The 19,524-nt window shown below is 38.6% G+C and overlaps 1 protein-coding gene across 2 annotated transcripts in view; it reads left to right on the top strand.

Annotated features, from left to right (window-relative positions):
* Nucleotides 1-19,524, top strand: part of TP53BP1 (tumor protein p53 binding protein 1) — a 69,982-nt gene that overhangs the window by 24,151 nt on the left and 26,307 nt on the right. For both annotated transcript variants that reach the window (XM_068550333.1, XM_068550329.1), the window contains exons 12-16: nucleotides 1,210-2,536; nucleotides 10,286-10,405; nucleotides 11,177-11,380; nucleotides 14,607-14,664; nucleotides 16,505-16,597. In XM_068550333.1, coding sequence (XP_068406434.1) covers nucleotides 1,210-2,536; nucleotides 10,286-10,405; nucleotides 11,177-11,380; nucleotides 14,607-14,664; nucleotides 16,505-16,597 — 1,802 coding nt within the window. The remainder of the gene's footprint in view (nucleotides 1-1,209; nucleotides 2,537-10,285; nucleotides 10,406-11,176; nucleotides 11,381-14,606; nucleotides 14,665-16,504; nucleotides 16,598-19,524) is intronic.

Below are 19,524 nucleotides of genomic sequence, written 5' to 3'. Positions count from 1 at the left end.
TGTATGGTGTTTTGTGTTTGAGTTCTTTAGCCTAGCATATTTTTGAGATTCATTCATATTCTGGCAAGTTTTCATATTTTAATCCTTCTTATTGTTGAGTAGTATTCTGTAATACAGATATCCACAATTTATTTATTCACCAATTGATGAACATTTGGGTTGCTTCTAGTTTTGGGCTATTATGAATAATACTGCTGTGAACATTTGCATACTACATCTTTGTGTGGACATATGATTTTATTTCTCTTGGGTTAATACCTACAAGTACAATTTCTGAGTCATATGGTAATATTAATGTATGTTTAGCTTTAGAAGATAGTACCAAACTGTTTTCCAAAGTGGCTCTAGCTTTTGCATTGCCACCAGCAGTGTATGACAGTTGTAGTTGTTTCACATCCTCACCAACAGGATGTAGTCTTACTACCTTCAGCCTTCCTTGTTGGTATGTAGTGGTATCTGTTGACTAATATTATTGTAAACTTTGAATTTTAACATCTTTATGAATGCTAGCGTATTTTGAAATAGTGGGATGTGAAATAAGGACAGGCATACCTCATTTTATTGCACTTTGCTTTATTATGCTTTGCAGATAATTTGTTTTTTACAAATAGAAGGTTTGTGGCAATCCAGCATTATCGGATGACATTTAGCATTTTTTTAGCAATGAAGTATTTTTTAATTAAGGTATGTACATCTTTTAAAGACATAATGCTATTGCACACTTAATAGACTATAATGTAAACATAACTTTTATGTACACTGGGAAACCTAAAAATTTGTGTGACGTGCTGTATTGTGGTGGTCTGGAACTGAACCTGCAGTATCTCTGAGTTATGCCTGTATATATTCCCACTTTGTGAGAACTGAAGTGGACTGTGTAGGCATATGTTCACGTGATTCCTGTATAATTGAGGGCCCATCATAAAGTGTATGACATGATTTTAGTAGTGATGTACAGTTAAATTTAAGTGTCTTCCTACCTAAGTTAATAACTTTAGGTTTTTGTTTGGATTGTGCTTATTCTAGATCAATGATTCACAAGAAGAGCATTAAACAGTGACTTGTGTTGATGAAAAGACTGGTGATTATGGCCGTAGAGTTTTAAAATTCTTGTGTAGTTGATTTAGAAATTTTAGAATTGAAGGATTAGATATAAAAGAAATACGATTATGACAAAATGATTATTTGTGTCTTTTTGTTCTTCCCTAGGACATTTTCATTCCATCTCCAAGTTTGGAAGAACGATCAAATGATGAGAAGAAGGATAGAGGTTTGCATAGTTCATCTTTGACTGTTGAGTATTCTAAAACTTCAGAGACTGAACCAAAGAATTCCTCTGAGGATCTTGGGCTTTCTTTGACAGGGGATTCTTGTAAGTTGATGCTTTCTACAAGTGAGTATAGTCAGTCCCCAAAGATAGAAAGCTTGAGTTCTCACAGGATTGATGAAGATGGAGAAAACACACAGATTGAGGATACTGAACCCATGTCTCCAGTTCTCAATTCTAAACTTGTTCTTGCTGAAAATGATAGTATCCTGATTAATCCAGCACAAGATGGCCAAGTAGAACTGAATCAGAATGATGATAAAACAAAGGGGGTTAACACAGAAAGCAGAGACGACATTAGTATTTTAGCTGATGGTTGCAAAGGCAGAGAAGAGACTGTGGCGGAAGACGTTTGTATTGATCTCACTTGCGATTCAGGTAGTCAGGCAGTTCCCTCTCCAGCTACTCGATCTGAGGCACTCTCTAGTGTGTTAGATCAGGAGGAAGCTATAGAAATTAAAGAACATCATCCAGAGGAGGGGTCTTCAGGGTCTGAGGTGGAAGAAATCCCTGAGACTCCTTGTGAAAGTCAAGGAGAGGAGCCCAAAGAAGAAAATATGGAGAGTGTTGCATTGCACCTTTCTCTGACTGAAACTCAGTCCCAGGGGCTGGGTCTTCCAAAGGAAGTCCCCAAACAGGAATGCCAGGAAGCTATGGAAGTTGAAACCAGTGTGATTAATATTGATTCCCCCCAAAAGCTTCCAGTACTTGACCAAGAATTGGAACATAAGGATCAGGAAGCATGGGAAGAAGCTACTTCAGAGGACTCAAGTGTCGTCATTGTAGATGTGAAGGAACCATCTCCCAGAGTTGATGTTTCTTCTGAACCTTTAGAGGTAGTGGAAAAGTGCTCAGATTCTCAGTTGTGGGAGGATGATGCTCCAGAAATAGAACCGTGTGCTGAGAATAGAGCAGATACCCAAGAAGAAAAGAGTGCAGAACATGAAGGAGATCTGAAATCAGTGACTGCAGAGAAAGAACCTGTAGAGGCAGACTCTTCGCAGCCTCCCTTGACTTTAGTGAGAGCAGATGATGCTCCAGGACCTGACCAGGAAATGCAGCAGACCCAACCAAAAGAGACAACAGGTAGCACATTAAGGGAAGACTCAAAAATGGCTAATACAAAGCAGCTGGACTCAGGTGTAGGGGCCCAGCAACTGGAGAAAGCCTCTGCCCATGCCTCACAAAGCTTCTGTGAAAGCTCTAGTGGTAAGTGTGATTACAAATTGTTCTGTGTTTCCAGCCAAGTTATAATTTGGAATGGAAGGTAGGAGAGAACCACATGCTTATTACATCAGGGCTGAAAATTAACTTGGATTTATGTTTATGAGCAACCAATAATAGTCGGGATATTTAAAATTTGGGGTTGTATTTTTCTTTTGTAGCTGTAATTATTTTTAGAATCAGAGATCACTTGAGGTTTTTATCAGCTTTATAACTCAGGAGTAATCAACATGAAGTTTCTAAGTATTTAGAAATTGTACCAATCTGGTATTTTCTACTTAGGTTCCAACCTTGTTCCATATTTTTATATTTTGACAGTGGCTTTGTAGTACAGGGATCTTTCTTTCTTTTTTTTTTTTTTTTTTTAAATGTTTGCTAGGTATCTACTTTTTCGCCAGGAGTTTTTTTTTTTTTAGACTTTGGGTTTATTTATTTATTTATTTATTTATGGCTGTGTTGGGTCTTCGTTTCTGTGCGAGGGCTTTCTCTAGTTGCGGCGAGCGGGGGCCACTCTTCATCGCGGTGCGCGGGCCTCTCACCATCGCGGTCTCTCCTGTTGAGAAGCACAGGCTCCAGACGCGCAGGCTCAGCAATTGTGGCTCACGGGCCCAGCTGCTCCGTGGCATGTGGGATCTTCCCAGACCAGGGCTCGAACCCGTGTGCCCTGCATTGGCAGGCAGACTCTCAACCACTGCGCCACCAGGGAAGCCCAGGGATCTTTCTTGATTACCTTACACAGTTAAATCATATTCAAAACTCTGGATTGTTTCTTCCTTATGGGCATTAAGTAAACTTTCTAAATTTGGTTCAACATACATACATCTTAAACCTTAAACTGGGAAAGGTGTTAGCTTGTGTTCTTTATTTTATAAAGTCAAGAATGAGAATATAGATTACTTTCTGAAATATTTCTAGAATGTCATGTATGACATTAGCTGAAAAGAATTCAAACTTTCTGAATGTCCAAAGTTAGTATAATTTAAAAACAAAACAGGGACTTCCCTGGTGGTGCAGTGGTTAAGAATCCGCCTGCCAATGCAGGGGACACGGGTTTGAGCCCTGGTCCAGGAAGATCCCACATGCTGCAGAACAACTAAGCCCGTGTGCCACAACTACTGAGCCTGCGCTCTAGAGCCTGCGAGCCACAACTACTGAAGCCCGTGCGCCTAGAGCCCATGCTCTGCAACAAGAGAAGCCATGGCAATGGGAAGCCCACACACCGCAATAAAGAGTAGGCCTCATTCACCGCAACTAGAGAAAGCCCGTGCGTGGCAACAAAGACCCAATGCAGCCATATATCAATCAATAAATAAACAAATAAACAAAGCAAACTCCAAAAACGAAAGAGTAAAAACAAAATACAGACTTAAGAAAACAAGCTTCTAAGGATATGGAAATGAGAAACAGTATTTAGGTAGCACCATAGCTATTAGTATGGGCGTTCCTGGAACAGTCCAGTTTATACTTCTTGTTTAGGAGTGATTATTAGTAGTACTTTTTTTAATATCAAAATTGCCCCTGTTCATTAGGCTTTATATTCATGAATATTTTTTTTCCTCTTCAGAATGAGAAATGTTAGAGCTGAAAAGGAGGTTAGCCGGTATTGGGTTCAGTCTCTTCCTAAAATCATGTGGCTAGTTAATGATTGAAGTGGAACTAGAACCTAGGTCTCCTGATTCCCAAGTCTATGCTTTTTCCTCCTATAAAACTGTATGATATAGTTTCTCTGATTCTGATGAGTTATGGTAAATTATATCTGAATGACCTAATATTCTATATTACTGAATATTTTTATAATTTCATTGTATCTAAATGCTGTTATTGACTTAGGCTGAGAAAGTATCAGGGCCTGTAAATTGTTTTAATACGGTTACTTAGGAGTACTTTTAAATTATCTTAGCACTTATATATAAAAGAAGCTTCTAAAACATTGGTTTTATTACTATTAGTTCCATTATGTTAATAGTATTTTCCATGAATTCTTGTTTACACTATTAATTGGCAAGGCCAACTCTTTTTTGTAATAGACACTGCCATAGTAAAACTTTTCTTACTAATATTTAAATTATTGAGAATACTAGTAAGTTATTTTCTGCTTACTTCAAGATTTTAGTTCTTGAGCAAACAACTAAAAGCAGTAGTTGGACTATTAGAGAATTAGTCTAAAGTAAAATAAATCATTCAGAAAAGCATTGCTAGAACAGAAGGAAATTACTCTATGCTTAAAATATACTTGTTTGGTTGCTAAATGTTTAGAGAGACTAATTATGAAAAATGTTCAAATGATACAGGAAAGGGGTGAGAGGGAGTGGAGGGAAAAAAGGAGAGAATCACTCTAAATGCTTCCATTCATAGATAACTTGTCACTGTTAATAGTTTGGAGGCCTTTTCAGACATCTGTCTGTGGAGACCTCCTCTTGAAATTTGAGAAAAGCAAATTTAGAAAGATGGTACTTGGAAACTGTCAACTGAAAAAAAAAATGCACAACCTAGAAATTGAGAACTGGGGACTTCCCTGGTGGTCCAGTGGCTGAGACTCCATGCTCCTAATGCAGGGGGCCTGGGTTCGATCCCTGGTCAGGGAACTAGATCCCACATGCTGCAACTAAGGGTTCGCATGCCACCACTAAAAGATCCTGCATGCTGCAACTAAGACCCAGCGCAGCCAAATAAATAAATATATATATATTAAAAAAAATAGAAGTTGAGAATTATGTTTTATTCAGGGGACAAAACTGAGGACTTAAGCCTGGGAGTCAGCCTCTCAGATAGCTCTGAGGAACTGCTCCCAAGAGGTAAGGGAGGAGCCAGGATATAGAGGAGTTTTTGCAACAAAAACCAGGTAGTTGAAACAGCAAAAGATGATTGTTAATTAAAGAAAACCAGACATCTGAAGTTAATGAATTTAGCTCTTTTCTAAGTATAGGAAGATGCAATAGTCTGAGCTCATTGAAATCATTCCTTTGATATGCACTGTAACTATCTAGGGCCAGTATCCTGTTCTTTGCCATCCTGAATCCCCTCAGGGTGCACTGTTTGGGGCAGCTGCAGTGGCTGATGGCCTGGTGGTGGGCAGCCTGTTTGTCTCCATCCTGAGTTCCTTCAGGGCTTGCCGTTGTTGGGCAGCTGTAGTGGCTGATGGTTTGATGGCCACAACATCCTTTGTTTACTGATCTGGCAGGTAACATTCTTCATCCACAAAGCCCATCCTTATTCAATATAGAATAAATTTGTGGTGGCTTGATGATGTGAAAAACCGTAGCAAGTTCAATAAGTCTTTATTTTATTTATTTTTTATTTTTGGCTGTGTTGGGTCTTCGTTGCTGCATGTGGGCTTTCTCTAGTTGTGGCGAGCCGGGGCTACTCTTCGTTGCGGTGCGCGGGCTTCTCATTGTGGTGGCTTCTCTTGTTGTGGAGCATGGGCTCTAGGCGCGCGGGCTTCAGTAGTTGCAGCACGCAGGCTCAGTAGTTGTGACACGCGGGCTCTAGGGTGCGCAGGCTCAGTAGTTGTGGTGCACGGGCTCAGCTGCTCCTCACCTGTGGGATCTTCCCGGACCAGGGATCAAACCCGTGTCCCCTGCATTGGCAGGCGGATTTCTAACCACTGCGCTCTCAGGGAAGTCCCTCATATTTTTAATTAGATAGCTTTTAATCAATTCTAAGAACTGACCAGTTCTCTTGAGAACAAAAGAAGAAAAAAAGGGCTTTAAGACTGTAACAAAGTTAGAAGTAAGAGAGACCTTCCTGGCATTGAGGGTTTTAAACATGGACTAATGAATTCACTAAAAGTCCTTGGTAATAAGGACAAACTCTCCACTCAGATGGTTTGACAATTGGTGTTAAGTTTCCTTTTGTTCATTCATGTCTTTCTTCATGGGTTGGTATGTTGGCGTACAACAGGATGGCCCATGATAATCTCGGAAAGCAAGAAGGGACTTGGTAATTTAAACAATGTAGGCGGGGCTTCCCTGGTGGCGCAGTGGTTGAGAGTCTGCCTGCCAATGCAGGGGACACGGGTTCGAGCCCTGGTCTGGGAAGATCCCACATGCCGCGGAGCAACTAGGCCCATGAGCCACAACTACTGAGCCTGCGCGTCTGGAGCTTGTGCTCCGCAACAAGAGAGGCCCACGCACCGCGATGAACCGTGGCCCCCACTCGCCACAACTAGAGAAGGCCCTCGCACAGAAGCGAAGACAGCCAAAAATAAATAAATAAATAAATAAAGTTAAAAAAAATTAAAAAAAAAATAATGTAGGCGTGTTAAATGTTAGAGAAAGAATTAAATATGTGGAAAATTCCAGTAAATTTAAAAGGACGGAATATTATTTTGCAAGATTTGATGGTGATTTGGCAATAATTTGGCTAGGTTTAATGTGTCTTTCAGATGAGTGAACAAAAGCAGAGAAATAGGAAAGAATTTGGAAGACATTGAATAGAGGCTTTATAACATGAATAATTAAAGAAAGAGTAGAATGACTACTACTAGTTAATTGAATGCTCACTGAAGAGTTAGGAATTTATATTCTAGTGAAAACCTTGAAGTTTTGGACCAGGTATGGGTGTGATCATGCCCTTCAGTGTTCCTGGAACAATCCTAGTTTATACTTCTTGTTTAGGAGTGATTATTAGTAGTACTTTTTTTAATCTCAAAATTCCCCCTGTTCATTAGGCTTTATATTCATGAATTCGTGTTTTCCTCTTCAGAATGAGAAATGTTAGAGCTTTAAAGGAGGTTAGCGGTATTGGGTTCAGTGTCTTCTTCCTAAAGTCATGTGGCTAGTTAATGATTGAAGTGGAACTAGAACTTAGGTCTCCTGATTCCCAAGTCTATGCTTTTTCCTACTATAAAACTGTATGATATAGTTTCTCTGATTCTGTTGAGTTATGGTAAAGAACTGTCTGAATGACCTAATATTCTATATTATTGAAGATTTTTATAATTTCATTACATCTAAATACTGTTGTCTGTCTAAGTCATGTTTTACAGGAAGGTTGCTTTGGTTGCTATACAGAAAGAATTGTGGGTTGGGGAAAGGGGGAGACTTCAGGCAGACAAAGTAATTGATAGGCTGTTGTAATAATCCAGGAATGAGGCATTGAAGACCAGATAAGGGTAGTGGCATTGCTGCCTGTATAAGAGCCAATTTTCCATTAGGTTTTAGTGATGTGTTAGATCACTGGTGCTAAGATAACTTTTCATAAATAATCTTCTGTAGTTAATGCTTGCATATTACATTTGCGTATTATGGTTTGTCATGTAGAAGGATGTACTTAGAGATTTTATACAGATTTTCAGAAGTCTGAATGTCGATCATAATGTGAGGGACGGTTCCTGTCAAGAGAGCAGAATAGGTGGTTTTTCCAGGAATGAAAATTCTGTAAAATATATCTTTAGAACGTATGATGCTTTGTGAGGTGGTTTTTTTTTTTTTTTTTTAGTTTCTGTATATTTTTTAAGTTCTTTATTAACTTAAAGGACTTGCTTTTTACGGAGTTGCCAGAGAATGAATGCTTACCTACCAACCCATTTCTTCTTGCTATAACTATGGTGGAATTCTTTGCCATTTAGATAATGACGTTGAGATTCTCCACTTCTGCTTTTCACAGTTTCTTTAGCAGCGCATGTGTACTTTTCATCCTTTATTTCTAAAGTCCATTCATTTTCTCTTTTCATCCCTTCAAGTTGCTAATTCATTTTCTTTCATGTAAATGTAAGAGATGTTTTTTGTTGTTGTTTTGTGATTTTGAAGAAAAAATATCAAGGTGTGCTTGATATTAAAGATAATAAAGGGTGGAAGTGGAATGGGAAGAGATGAAAGAAGAAAAATGTGGTATAATAAGAAATATATTTGGTTTTCATCCAGTTCCTGGCACTGAGCTCCTAAAACCCTTGTAATTTCCTAAGCCATAGGAATAGCTTAAGCCCTTTCTGTCACACCTGAGTAATGCTATTGAGGTGATTTAGGGTGGGATCTTCCCTACATAGCCTCAGGGATGGGGCTGTTCACCAGAAAGACAAAGTGATTAGAGGGTTGGAACTTTCGGCCCCACCCACCCACCTCCTCCGTGGGGAGGGGTGGAGATTAAAGCTCTATAAAAACTCTTGAACAACAAAATTTGATGTTTCCTGGTTGATAAATGAGCCAGAAGGGTATCTAATCCCAGTTCTATGGGAGACAGAAGTTCCTGCTATCAGAACCCTCCAGACCTCACCCTATGTACCTCTTCATCTAGTTGTTCACTTGTGTCCTTTATAATAAACTGGTAAACGTAAGTAAATGTTTCTCTGAGTACTATAAGTAGCTCTAGCTAATTAATGGAATATGAGGAAAGTGTCATGGGAACCTGCAGTGTAGAGCCAGTTGATTAGAAGCACAGGTAACAGCCCGGACTTCGACTGATGTCTTAAGTGAGGGCAGTCTTGCGGGACTGAGCCTTTAACTTGTGGGATCTGATGCTACCTCTGGGTAGATAGTGTCAGAATTGAGTTAACTTCGTAGGACACCCGCTAAGTGTCTGCTGGGAATTGGAGAATTGCTTGGTGATGTTGGGAAGCACATTAGACAAACTGTTTTCACAAGGAATAGTGACTGGTATGCCAGATTATAGTTATTTTGAGCCATTCCAGGAAAGTAAGTACAAATTTTCATATGTCAGGTTTAAGAACAGCAATCTGGCGTAATTCTTTTATTCTCCCAAACTTAGTCGTTTTATTAAAAGAGATAATTAGGAAATCAGAAAATGTGATTTTGGCAATTTGCTAATTCTGATTAGAAATTGGAACTGAGACCTAGTTAAAAAGTAAAGTTTTGTCTCTTGACAAATGTTTAATTTAATAATGACTAACCAAAATGTGTACAGTGGGGATGCTCATGTATGTGAGATTTACCATTGTACAGAGATTTAGATATGAACGCTACCGCTATGGCCTGGAGTGAAATGCTGGTCAGTACTGCTGAACTGTGAAACCCAAAGGTTTCTGTTAGAACCAATGAGTATTTTGAAGTCCTTTAGCCCAGCGGTCCCCAGCCTTTTTGGCACCAGGGACCAGTTTCGTGGAAGACAATTTTTCCACAGATGGGGTCGGGGGTGGGGCGGAAGGCGGGGGGATGGTTCAGGCGGTAATGCAGGCGATGGGGAGCGGCAGATGAAGCCTCGCTCGCTCACCTCCTGCTGTGCGGCCCGGTTCCTAGCAGCCCGGTGGTTGGGGACCCCTGCTTTAGCCCATGAAATCCTTTGTCACCTCTTTGAGTAGATTGTAAATTTTAAGTATTAACATCAGATTTTAACATAGAGAATCCTACAGATTGCTAAAGCTTATAAATTAACTCCTTGGGTTAGCATTACACAAAATTAAAACATCTAGATTTGAAACTATCCAACTTTGTATCACTGAGTATCCCCATATGTACTTACTGTCTTGGGGCTCAGATGTTTCTCTGTTCCTTTTGACCCCATGTTCCTCAGGCCTCCAAACTTTTGGGCTTCCTCTGTTTGCCTGGTCCCTGGTTGTCTACTTTGTGTTAGTCCTGTTGATGGTTGTACAGAGAACAGAGAAAATAGTAGGAAATTGGTTGAGAGGCTTGGTGAGGGGGCTTGGGAATGAGGCAGAATTTGGGAGCAAAGGAAAAGAATAATTGAGATATTTCTTGCCGTTCTCCTCACTTTTGCTTTTTTTATACTTCTGTTTTGGTTTCCTTTTTGTTTATCATTGTTTTGTTTTGTTTTCTCCAGAAACTCCATTTCATTTTACTTTGCCTAAAGAAGGTGATATTATTCCACCATTGACTGGTGCAACTCCACCTCTTATTGGGCACCTAAAATTGGAGCCCAAGAGACACAGTACTCCTATTGGTGAGTGATTAAAATGTAATGATGTTTAAAGCAGAATTTCTGAGATATCATCCTTTATGCCAGTGATTCTTTTATATCTGAGGAGTTGGGCCTGCCTGATAAGATTGATTTTTGTCTTAGGAAGAATAAGGTTGTGGTGTCTGATTCCATGAGTTTACTCCCAAGAGATGTTGAGCAGTGATGAGAGGAAGGAAAGAAAGGATGGAAGGAAGGAAGAAAGACTATTTATAAAGATTTTATTCTATTACTTGCAAGGCCATGGACTCTGAGTGCTAAGCAATGATATAGAGCTGTTGTATGAGGAAGAGACAGCAGGTAGTGTAGAAGTACTGTTTATTCAGGACCTTGGCTAATCAGTCTGCTGCTTGACAGGGGAAGAAAATTTAGATCCTCCTTCCCTGAAGCAGCTGGTAGTCTTCTACATTAACCTATTTGTTTTCTCTAGTCAGTGCTGGGAGGTAACAATCATGCCGTCTGGAGTCTCCTGCTACCTATGCTTGATGCTGGCAGATGTGGGTTGGCTGAGGGCTCATGCAGCATCCTTTGTCCAGATGCAGAAGTGGAACTGAATCCTGTTGCTCTTCTTAAGACCAGGTGTCAATACTAGTGCGTAGTTGTTGATACTTGTGACAGGATCTATCCTAGGAATCCTCTTCAATCCTGCAGAGCTATGGAGCCAAACAGGCAAATTGATGACCTTGAATTGTTATTTTTCATATTTGTATTTTAGTGTTCTTTCTTCCTTCCTTCCCCCTGCCTCCCTTCTTTCAGGTATTAGCAACTATCCGGAAAGCACCATAGCAACCAGTGATGTCATGTCTGAAAGCATGGTGGAGACCAACGACCCCATGCTTGGGAATGAAAAAGGAGATTCTGGGGCTGCCCCAGAAACGGGTGATCAATTGTGTCTGAGAATGAAATTGGTCAGTCCTGAGACTGAGGCGAGTGAAGAGTCTTTGCAGTTTAGTCTGGAAAGTAAGTTTTATTTTGTGTTAATCTTGGGTAACTAGTAGCTCCAGATCTTCTGGAAGTATTAATTATCTTTCTTCTAGTTTTAATAATGATACTTTTATAATTATAAATGTATTTGTAAAGTCTTATTCTCATGAATTTAATTCTTTGTTTTCGGCTAGTCACTGTTAATGTTACTGCAGATGTTCCGTTTTGTAACCTCTGTGGTATTGCTTGTATCTCTGTATTAAACTTGTGTCTATATAAACTAATTGGTTTTCATAATCAGAAGGAGTTCAGAAGTGGGTAGAAAATTTAGGATTGTGGATTCACATTGTAGGTTTATGTTAGCTATTTCCCACATTAATTGCCAGTTGTTTGGTATGGCTAGAATACAGAGAAGGTACGAGGGAATGGCTGCAAAGTCGGGACTAGATTGTGAAAGACTTTTTACATCATGCTGAACAGCTGAAGAATTTTAGGCAAGGGAGTAATATGATCAGATTTGCTTTCTTTAAAGGATCAGCTGAATGTTTGAAAAATTTGTGCCTTTGTTCATCATTCCTTTCCTTGCCCATTTTCTATTCTGCTGCCTGGCAAATGCAGTCTTTAACCAGGAAGTGGGGTCATTAGTAGTGGGGATGGAGATGAGGGGGTGAATTTGAGAGATGAATAGTAGAATAGAGAGGACCTTGGGACCAGTTAAATATGGAAGCAAGAGAGAGGAAAAAATATAGAATGACTTTACATCTACATTTTGTTTTCATGATAGCACTCTGAAGTAGATATCCTTATTTCCATTTTATTGATGAGAAAACTGAGACTAAGAGAGGTTTTAAACCTGAGATTACAGTAATTGGTTAAGAGGTGGAGCTGGAGTGTGAATCAGATCCATCTGACTCTAAAGCTTATAATTCTTCCATTAGGTAGTTTGTAAAAGTGGTTTAATGGCGTTAGAAGAGGAAGGAGTTTTATAAAGGAGATTGCAAAGGAATATTCCGAGAAGAGGACTAGGAGAGTATAACGCCATGGAAGCCTAAGGGAAGGAGAGTTAAAAGAAGACAACAATGTCATATGCAGAAGTGAGGTCTAGTAAGATATATCTGAAAATGTACACTGGACTTGGCAATTAGGATCCGTTTGGTGACTCTAGCAAGAACTATTTCAGTGTAGTGGTTTGGGTAGGAGCTATACTGAAGGTAATTGAGGAGTGAAGGGGAGGAGAAGAGGCAGCAAATGTATTCTACTTTTGCGAAGTTTATGTGAGAAAGGAAGAAAAAATACGGCAAGTTAGAGAGAAATACAGGACTGAAGGAGTTGTTTTTTTTTTTCTTTCATTTTTAGGCTGAGGGATACCTGAGCAGGTTTATAGATTGAAAGGAAATCTCCAAAAGAGAGATGGGTTAAAAATGAGACCCCTGAGAGAGAGATGGAAGGGGAGCTTTCAAAGACCACAGATAGAGTGAGTGGACTTGAATAAGGATTTCTCATTCTCTGAGACCAAAGAAAAGAAATTTTAGCTAATATATTTTGAGTTCTTACTATATGCCAGGCATATATTCCATACATGTGCAGCTCATAAAATCTCATAACAAACCTGTAAAGTAGATCCTATTGTTATTCTCATTTTACAGCTAAGGAAACTGAGGCACAGAGAGGTTGGGCATGTTTCCTAGAGTCACACAGCTAGTAAATAAAGTAGCCTGAATCCAAAGTAGTTCCAAGAACCAGAAGTCTGGCTCTGAATTATAGTGCTATTCTGTTTCTCAGTGCTTATTGATTTGAAAATTAGAACCTCAGTAGAAATAAAGTATTACATGTTTCCATCCTTATTGTCATCTTCTCTGAAATCAAGTAGGGCTTATCAAGAGAGAGTACATGGTAGCTTTGAATCTTTAGATTTGAAATTACAATTGGGAAGACCTTAAATGGAGCTAAATGTTAAAGATGACCATATTGGTAAATTTTCCTACCTTTCCTGATAATCAGCCACCATACCCACAGTTTTCCTCATTTTATCCTCACAACAAACCTATGAGGGTTGGTCTTGCAGCTTGTGGGATCTTAGTTCCCAGACCAGGGATTGAACCCCGGGCCCACAGCAGTAAAAGTGCAATGCAGAGTCTTAACCACCTGGACTGCCAGGGAATTCCCGTGTTGGTCCTTTTTTATCCCTATTTTATAGATGAGGAAACTGACTCAGAAGATGAAGTTTACCCCCAGGTTGGACAGCTAAGTGCTAGAGCCAGGGCCTGAGCCAGGTTTCTGTATCAGAGCAAGTGCTCTAACCACCAAACTTCAGCTGCCTCCTTGATGGACTATTCAGATTATATTGGGTTATGACTTATTTTAGAAATGTTTAAAAATATTTGTTATTTTCTCTAAGGCTGGAATGAATTGTAAATGAACAAATTTTAATCCCTTGGCATTAGTGACATTGCTTTGAGACTATGGGATTCTTTTCAGTATGACCTTTAATTTTTGCTACAGATTCTTTCTTGAAAATGTGTTTTATGTTTCAAATATCTATCCCAAAAGCACTTTGGGAAGAACTTGAGTACCTTCTATGTCATATGGGTTCTTTTAAAACTGTACACTATTTAAAATTTGTGCATGAACTGAGACATTTTTCTACATAATTGATCTTATTAACGTTTTTCCTTTTTAAAAAAATTTTATTGAAGTGTAGTTGATTTACAATGTTGTGTTAGTTTCAGATTTATAAACTTTTAGAAGTTTTTTTCTTTTAAATTTGTTTTGAAATTTTTAAATTAAAATTTTTTTGTTTATTAATTTTGTGTTTTTTTACTGCATGATTTTTTTACTTGTATGAGAAGAGATGAATTGAGATTCAGAAGTTTCATTTTCATTTTTAAATGTTACTGCTTAGTAATTCATTATATTGTATTTCTGGAGAAACTGATTAGTCTTCTGTAGGAAGTTTGAAAGAAAATCGGTAGAAGTGAGAAAGACATATCATTAAATGATAAGTCTTTTCATGTTCACTTATTATTCTTACCCATTTCCTTTTTATTATTTGTTGCAAATACTAGTAAAGCAGGTTTTTATTTTTCATTTTTATTATTATTTTTTTATGTCATAGTGAAAGGAGGCCTTCAGAAGCTTCTGAAATCCAAGCATTATTTTAGAGTATCATTGGGGTTGAGCAGGTTTTTAAGAGAAGGTTTTAAGGTGTGATACTGAGTTCTGTTTCTCTTTCCTTTCTTTCCTTGCTTTTGTTTTTATTCAGAGCCAGCAACTGGTGAAAGAAAAAATGGATCTACTGCTGTTGCTGAGGCTGTTGCCAGGTAACCAGAGCTGGTTGCTATTTAGAGGAGTTTAATATACAAAGCCACTGGTAATGAGGGGAAGATAATTTATCAAGAGAGGCAAAAAACTTAAAATGAGACTTCAGCATAAAGGAGTTAGCAATGTGTTGAATGTAACCCTAGGCTTTCTTATTAATACTTTGATAAAGCTTTTGCTATACTTAGAATAAGATATTTAATGGTGTTTCCCTTTCTCCCTTTTGTTCATGTGGGAGTGCCCTTTTTTCTTTTTCTGTGGGTGAGATTGAGATTGTTTTTGCCATTGGTGAGGAAACAGGGTTAACAAGAGATAGCCATAGACCTTTTTCCTTTTACGGTCTGCTCCCATGGCCACCCATAGCCTCAGGCCATTTTCTCTTCTGCCTGCCAAATTAGCTACAGTCTTGAAGTGTTATTTTTGCTTTGTCATGAATGCTGTAATGCTTTGAGGATGAGTATGACCCCATCCTGAGGCTCTGGTGGTAAGCTTTGCCATCTGGTGGCCGTGAGAATAGAATTGTTTCATTGGTTTCCGGCGTGAGTCATCCAGTATGAAAATACTACCAGTGGTTGTTGAAATATAAACAGGCTAAAATCAGGCTAGACAGGTACTATAAGTAAGTAAATCAGGCTAGGTGCAAGAGCGTGAAATGTTGACGATGATGGCCAGCTGAACGTGTGTCCCATTTAAAAGGGGGGTGGGTAGTAGCCCTTGTTCATTTCCAGCCGATCATTACCATGCACACCTACTGTTGCCAAATCTTTAAATTTTTAAAGAGAAATCAGGAATTTTAAAAATAAAATGTCCTGCTTGTCTGTGGACTAAATTTGATCCTTAGTTGGAAGTTTCTGACCCATCTGAATCCTTTGATTTGTGCCAAGCTGTGTCTAGAGAGATTAATTGTTTTCTGGGTTTTTGCATATTTAATCTGAAAGATAAGTACCTTTGAATCCTTATTCAGTTGAAGACTCTTTAATGATGTGTTGAAGAAATCTCTTTGGGTTTAACAGAATTGTGTACCCGACACAACTTGTTATTAGTCTGTACATGTGCTTGTTAAGAGAGAACAGAATGTGCTGCTGAAGATTCCTAGACCCTTTGGGTGGAATGTAGGGATGGAAAAATAGGGAAAAAACTTGAGACAGAGGGTTGGATTGGTGGATCATGGAATGAGATTCACTGGTATTGCTGTGAAGCAAACTTTATATATGAGAATCTAGATTTTAAGAATCTTTGACTATTTACTTTACCATTGGGTTCACCATAAGAAAATATTTAAAGTAAGCTCTGTAGAATAGTTTAAATGATCACTGCTTCCTCTGCATTTAGGTGAAGCAGTACCACTTTTTTTAAGTGTTGTCTGTAACTGGGCACTGTTCAGATTACTTGCTGCCATCTTATTTCTCTCTCACACATTTCGTTATTGAAGGTTTCAATATACAAAAGTAAAGAGAACAGTATAATGAACTACCATATATTCATCACCCAGTGTCAAAAAATTACCAACTTATGACTAGTCTTGATTCATTTATAAATACTTCCAGCACTCTCCTCTCCACTGGATTATTTTTAAGCTAATTCTAGCATTATATCATTTTATCTGTAAATATTTCAATGCTCTCTCTAAAAGATAAGAAGTCTTTATTTTGGACTTAACCACAGTACTACTATCATGCTTTTAAAATTGACATTGATTCCTTAATGTCATCAAATATTCGGTGTTCAGATTTTTCAGATTCAGAGAAAGGATTTTATTCTCTCTGTGCCTAAAAGGATAATTTCCAGAGGTACTTTTCCTTTCAAAACTAACACAGTATATTGCTTTAATTTGTTTTTTAGTCCCCAGAAGACCATGTCTGCGTTTAGCTGTGTCTGTGAAGCCCAGCGAGAGGATGAGGCTCGAAGTCAGGATTCCCCCTCTGTACCCATCAGGCAAGCATTATTTTCATAGCATCTTTTGGGCTATATTGATTCACAAAATGGTTGGTAGCAAAATCTGGAATATACTGCTACTGTTTTGTGAACTTGAGCTTACTCTTTTATCTGAGGGACTGTGACATATTCCAGGTGGATTTATAAATAAGATGTCAGAAATTTTATTAAATATTTTATAGATATAGATTTTTGTCTTTATCTGCCAATTCTATCAATTTAAAATTATTCAGTCTTCATAAACTTATGAAAATATATCATTCTGTATTTCTAAGATTGCTTCCTTTTACTTAGTTTGAAAATGTTTACTTTTTAAAAAAAAAATAAATTTATTTATTTATTTATTTTTGGCTGCGTCAGGTCTTCTTCATTGCTGCGCGTGGGCTTTCTCTAGTTGCGGTGAGCGGGGCCTGCTCTTCATTGCTGTGCACAGGCTTCTCACTGCGGTGGCTTCTCTTGTTGCGGAGCACTGGGCTCTACGTGCGTGGGCTTCAGTAGTTGTGGCTCGTGGACTGTAGAGCACAGGCTCAGTAGTTGTGGCACACAGGCTTAGTTGCTCTGTGGCATGTGGGATCTTCCCAGACCAGGGCTCGAACCTGTGTCCCCTGCGTTGGCAGGCAGATTCTCAACCACTGCGCCACCAGGGAAGTCCCAAAAATGTTTACTTTTAACAGACTTTTTATTTCTCTTTAATTTCCCATACGGCAAAACTGAGACAGATGTTCAGCATCTCAAATTTAAAGTTTGTCAGACTCGATGGAATGAAAAATTTCCTGTAATTTCTTTACTCCTTCATCTCTTAGAACAGCTCTGAAGGGGGAAAGAATTTTTTGAATTACAAAGTATTTCTTCTCTATTAGAAAAGTATCTTGTTTGGAATATGTGGTTCTTATATTTAGTATAGGGAAATAAGTAATGGCAATGGAATAAGTTTGTATTTTCATTATGAAGTGGAATCTTTTATCTCTAGAATTCAATGGTTTTGTAATTAGGGAATATAATAATGTTTTGTCAACAGGTATATTCCTAATAGTGTTATTTGCAACATAATTTCTTTTTTTCTTTTTTTTTTTGGCTGCGCCATGGCTTGCGGGGTCTTAGTTCCCCAACTAGGGATTGAACCCATGCCCTCGGCAATGAGAGTGCAGAGTCCTAACCATGGGACTGCCAGGGAATTCCCTGCAACATAATTTCTGTGTTCCTTATTGATAGAAATATTTAGGAGAAACATGTCAGTGCTTTTATTGGATGTTCTGATGATTAAATGTGAACTTGTTGGTATTCTTGGGAATCAGATAGCCCAGATGATATCCTCTGTTGTATCAGGAAGCTTGTTAGGCGAAATGCCACCTTGTTTTATTCCAAAAATGGTATGGTGTTGACCCACCAATTAGGAAATTTATAGATCGCATCGTATTGCCTTCCTATTTTAAAATAGAGACTGTTTGTTTTTTTTTAAACACCTTTATTGGAGTATAATTGTTTTACAATGGTGTGTTAGTTTCTGCTTTATAACAAAGTGAATCAGTTATACATATACGTATGTCCCCAAATCTCTTCCCTCTTGCGTCTCCCTCCCTCCCACCCTCCCTATCCCACCCCTCTAGGTGGTCACAAAGCACCGAGGTGATCTCCCTGTGCTATGCGGCTGCTTCCCACTAGAGACTGTTTTAAAATAGAGAGAGACTAGGATGCTGGTGATTTTTGTTCAAGGTAGAACAAGGACCTGAGAACAAGGGCCTGAGAATCCAGCTGTTGTTTTTTATTTATTTATTTATTTATTTTTTATTTTTGGCTGCGTTGGGTCTTCGTTGTGGTGCGCGGGCTTCTCACTGCAGTGGCTTCTCTTGTTGCAGAGCACGGGCTCTAGGCGCATGGGCTTCAGTATTTGTGGCTCGTGGGCTCTAGAACGCCGGCTCGGTAGTTGTGGCGCATGGGCTTAGTTGCTCCACAGCATGTGGGATCTTCCCGGATCAGGGATTGAACCCATGTCCCCTGCATTGGCAGGCGGATTTTTAACCACTGTGCCACCAGGGAAGCCCTCCAGCTGGTTTTGATTCCAGTTCCTCCACAGACAGACGTACACTCAAAACAGAATGGTTAGAAGTTTGTTAAATATGGAGGTTTTTTCTTCCATGTTTCACTTTGGATTAATTTTACCCAGGCTTTCCCTGCTAAAATTTGCTTTCTTTGCATCAGTTTCTAAATCTGACATATATAGTGACCAGAGTAGAATTGTGTAGCTGGAACTAATGAAGAAAGAGACGTGTGGTCCTTCTTACAATTACTGAATTTCTTCTGTCTCTTTTCTGGTACTGAAGATTCCTTCTTTATTTTTTCTTGGGAGATTAATATACCACATCTTTATGATAGATCTTTCTTGGAGGGAAGTGACTGTGATTTTTTTTTTTTTTTTGTGACTGTGATTTGAACATCATTTACTTATTTGACTGATGCTAACCCAAGAAAGATAGATACCAAAATTCTGATATTTGACAGGAATCTGCTGAATATTTCTGATGTTGCAATGAGATACCTTTAGTCTTTAGAGAGATTGGAGTTGTTCCAATTAACAGTTTGGGAGAAAAAAGCAGCCTAATATTTGTCAATTAAGAATTAAAAAGTCAAAAATAAAGCTTTGTTTTAGAAGTAAAACTCTATTTGGAAGTTCTACACTAAATAAATAGCTTCTGAGGTAAAATGTCTAGGCTTATTTAAAGTGTGGGGAACAATGGTAATTGAATTCTTGAAATGGTTAATCAAGTCTTGTCCCTTCTAGCTTTTGGCTCACTTTCATTATTGCTCAGGTGTTGATATGTTAGATGTCTTAAAGATTCAAACATGGGTATTCAGTTCATACTTTGTCTTATGCAGCTAATATTAATTGAGCATCTGCTGTGTATCTAGCACTGTGCTAAGTAATTTTA

This window comes from Eschrichtius robustus, chromosome 1, assembly GCF_028021215.1.
Source record: "Eschrichtius robustus isolate mEscRob2 chromosome 1, mEscRob2.pri, whole genome shotgun sequence".
NCBI classification, from domain to species: domain Eukaryota; kingdom Metazoa; phylum Chordata; class Mammalia; order Artiodactyla; family Eschrichtiidae; genus Eschrichtius; species Eschrichtius robustus.
Note: the sequence above shows the minus strand (reverse complement) of the source record. Positions and strands in the feature narration are given on the sequence as shown.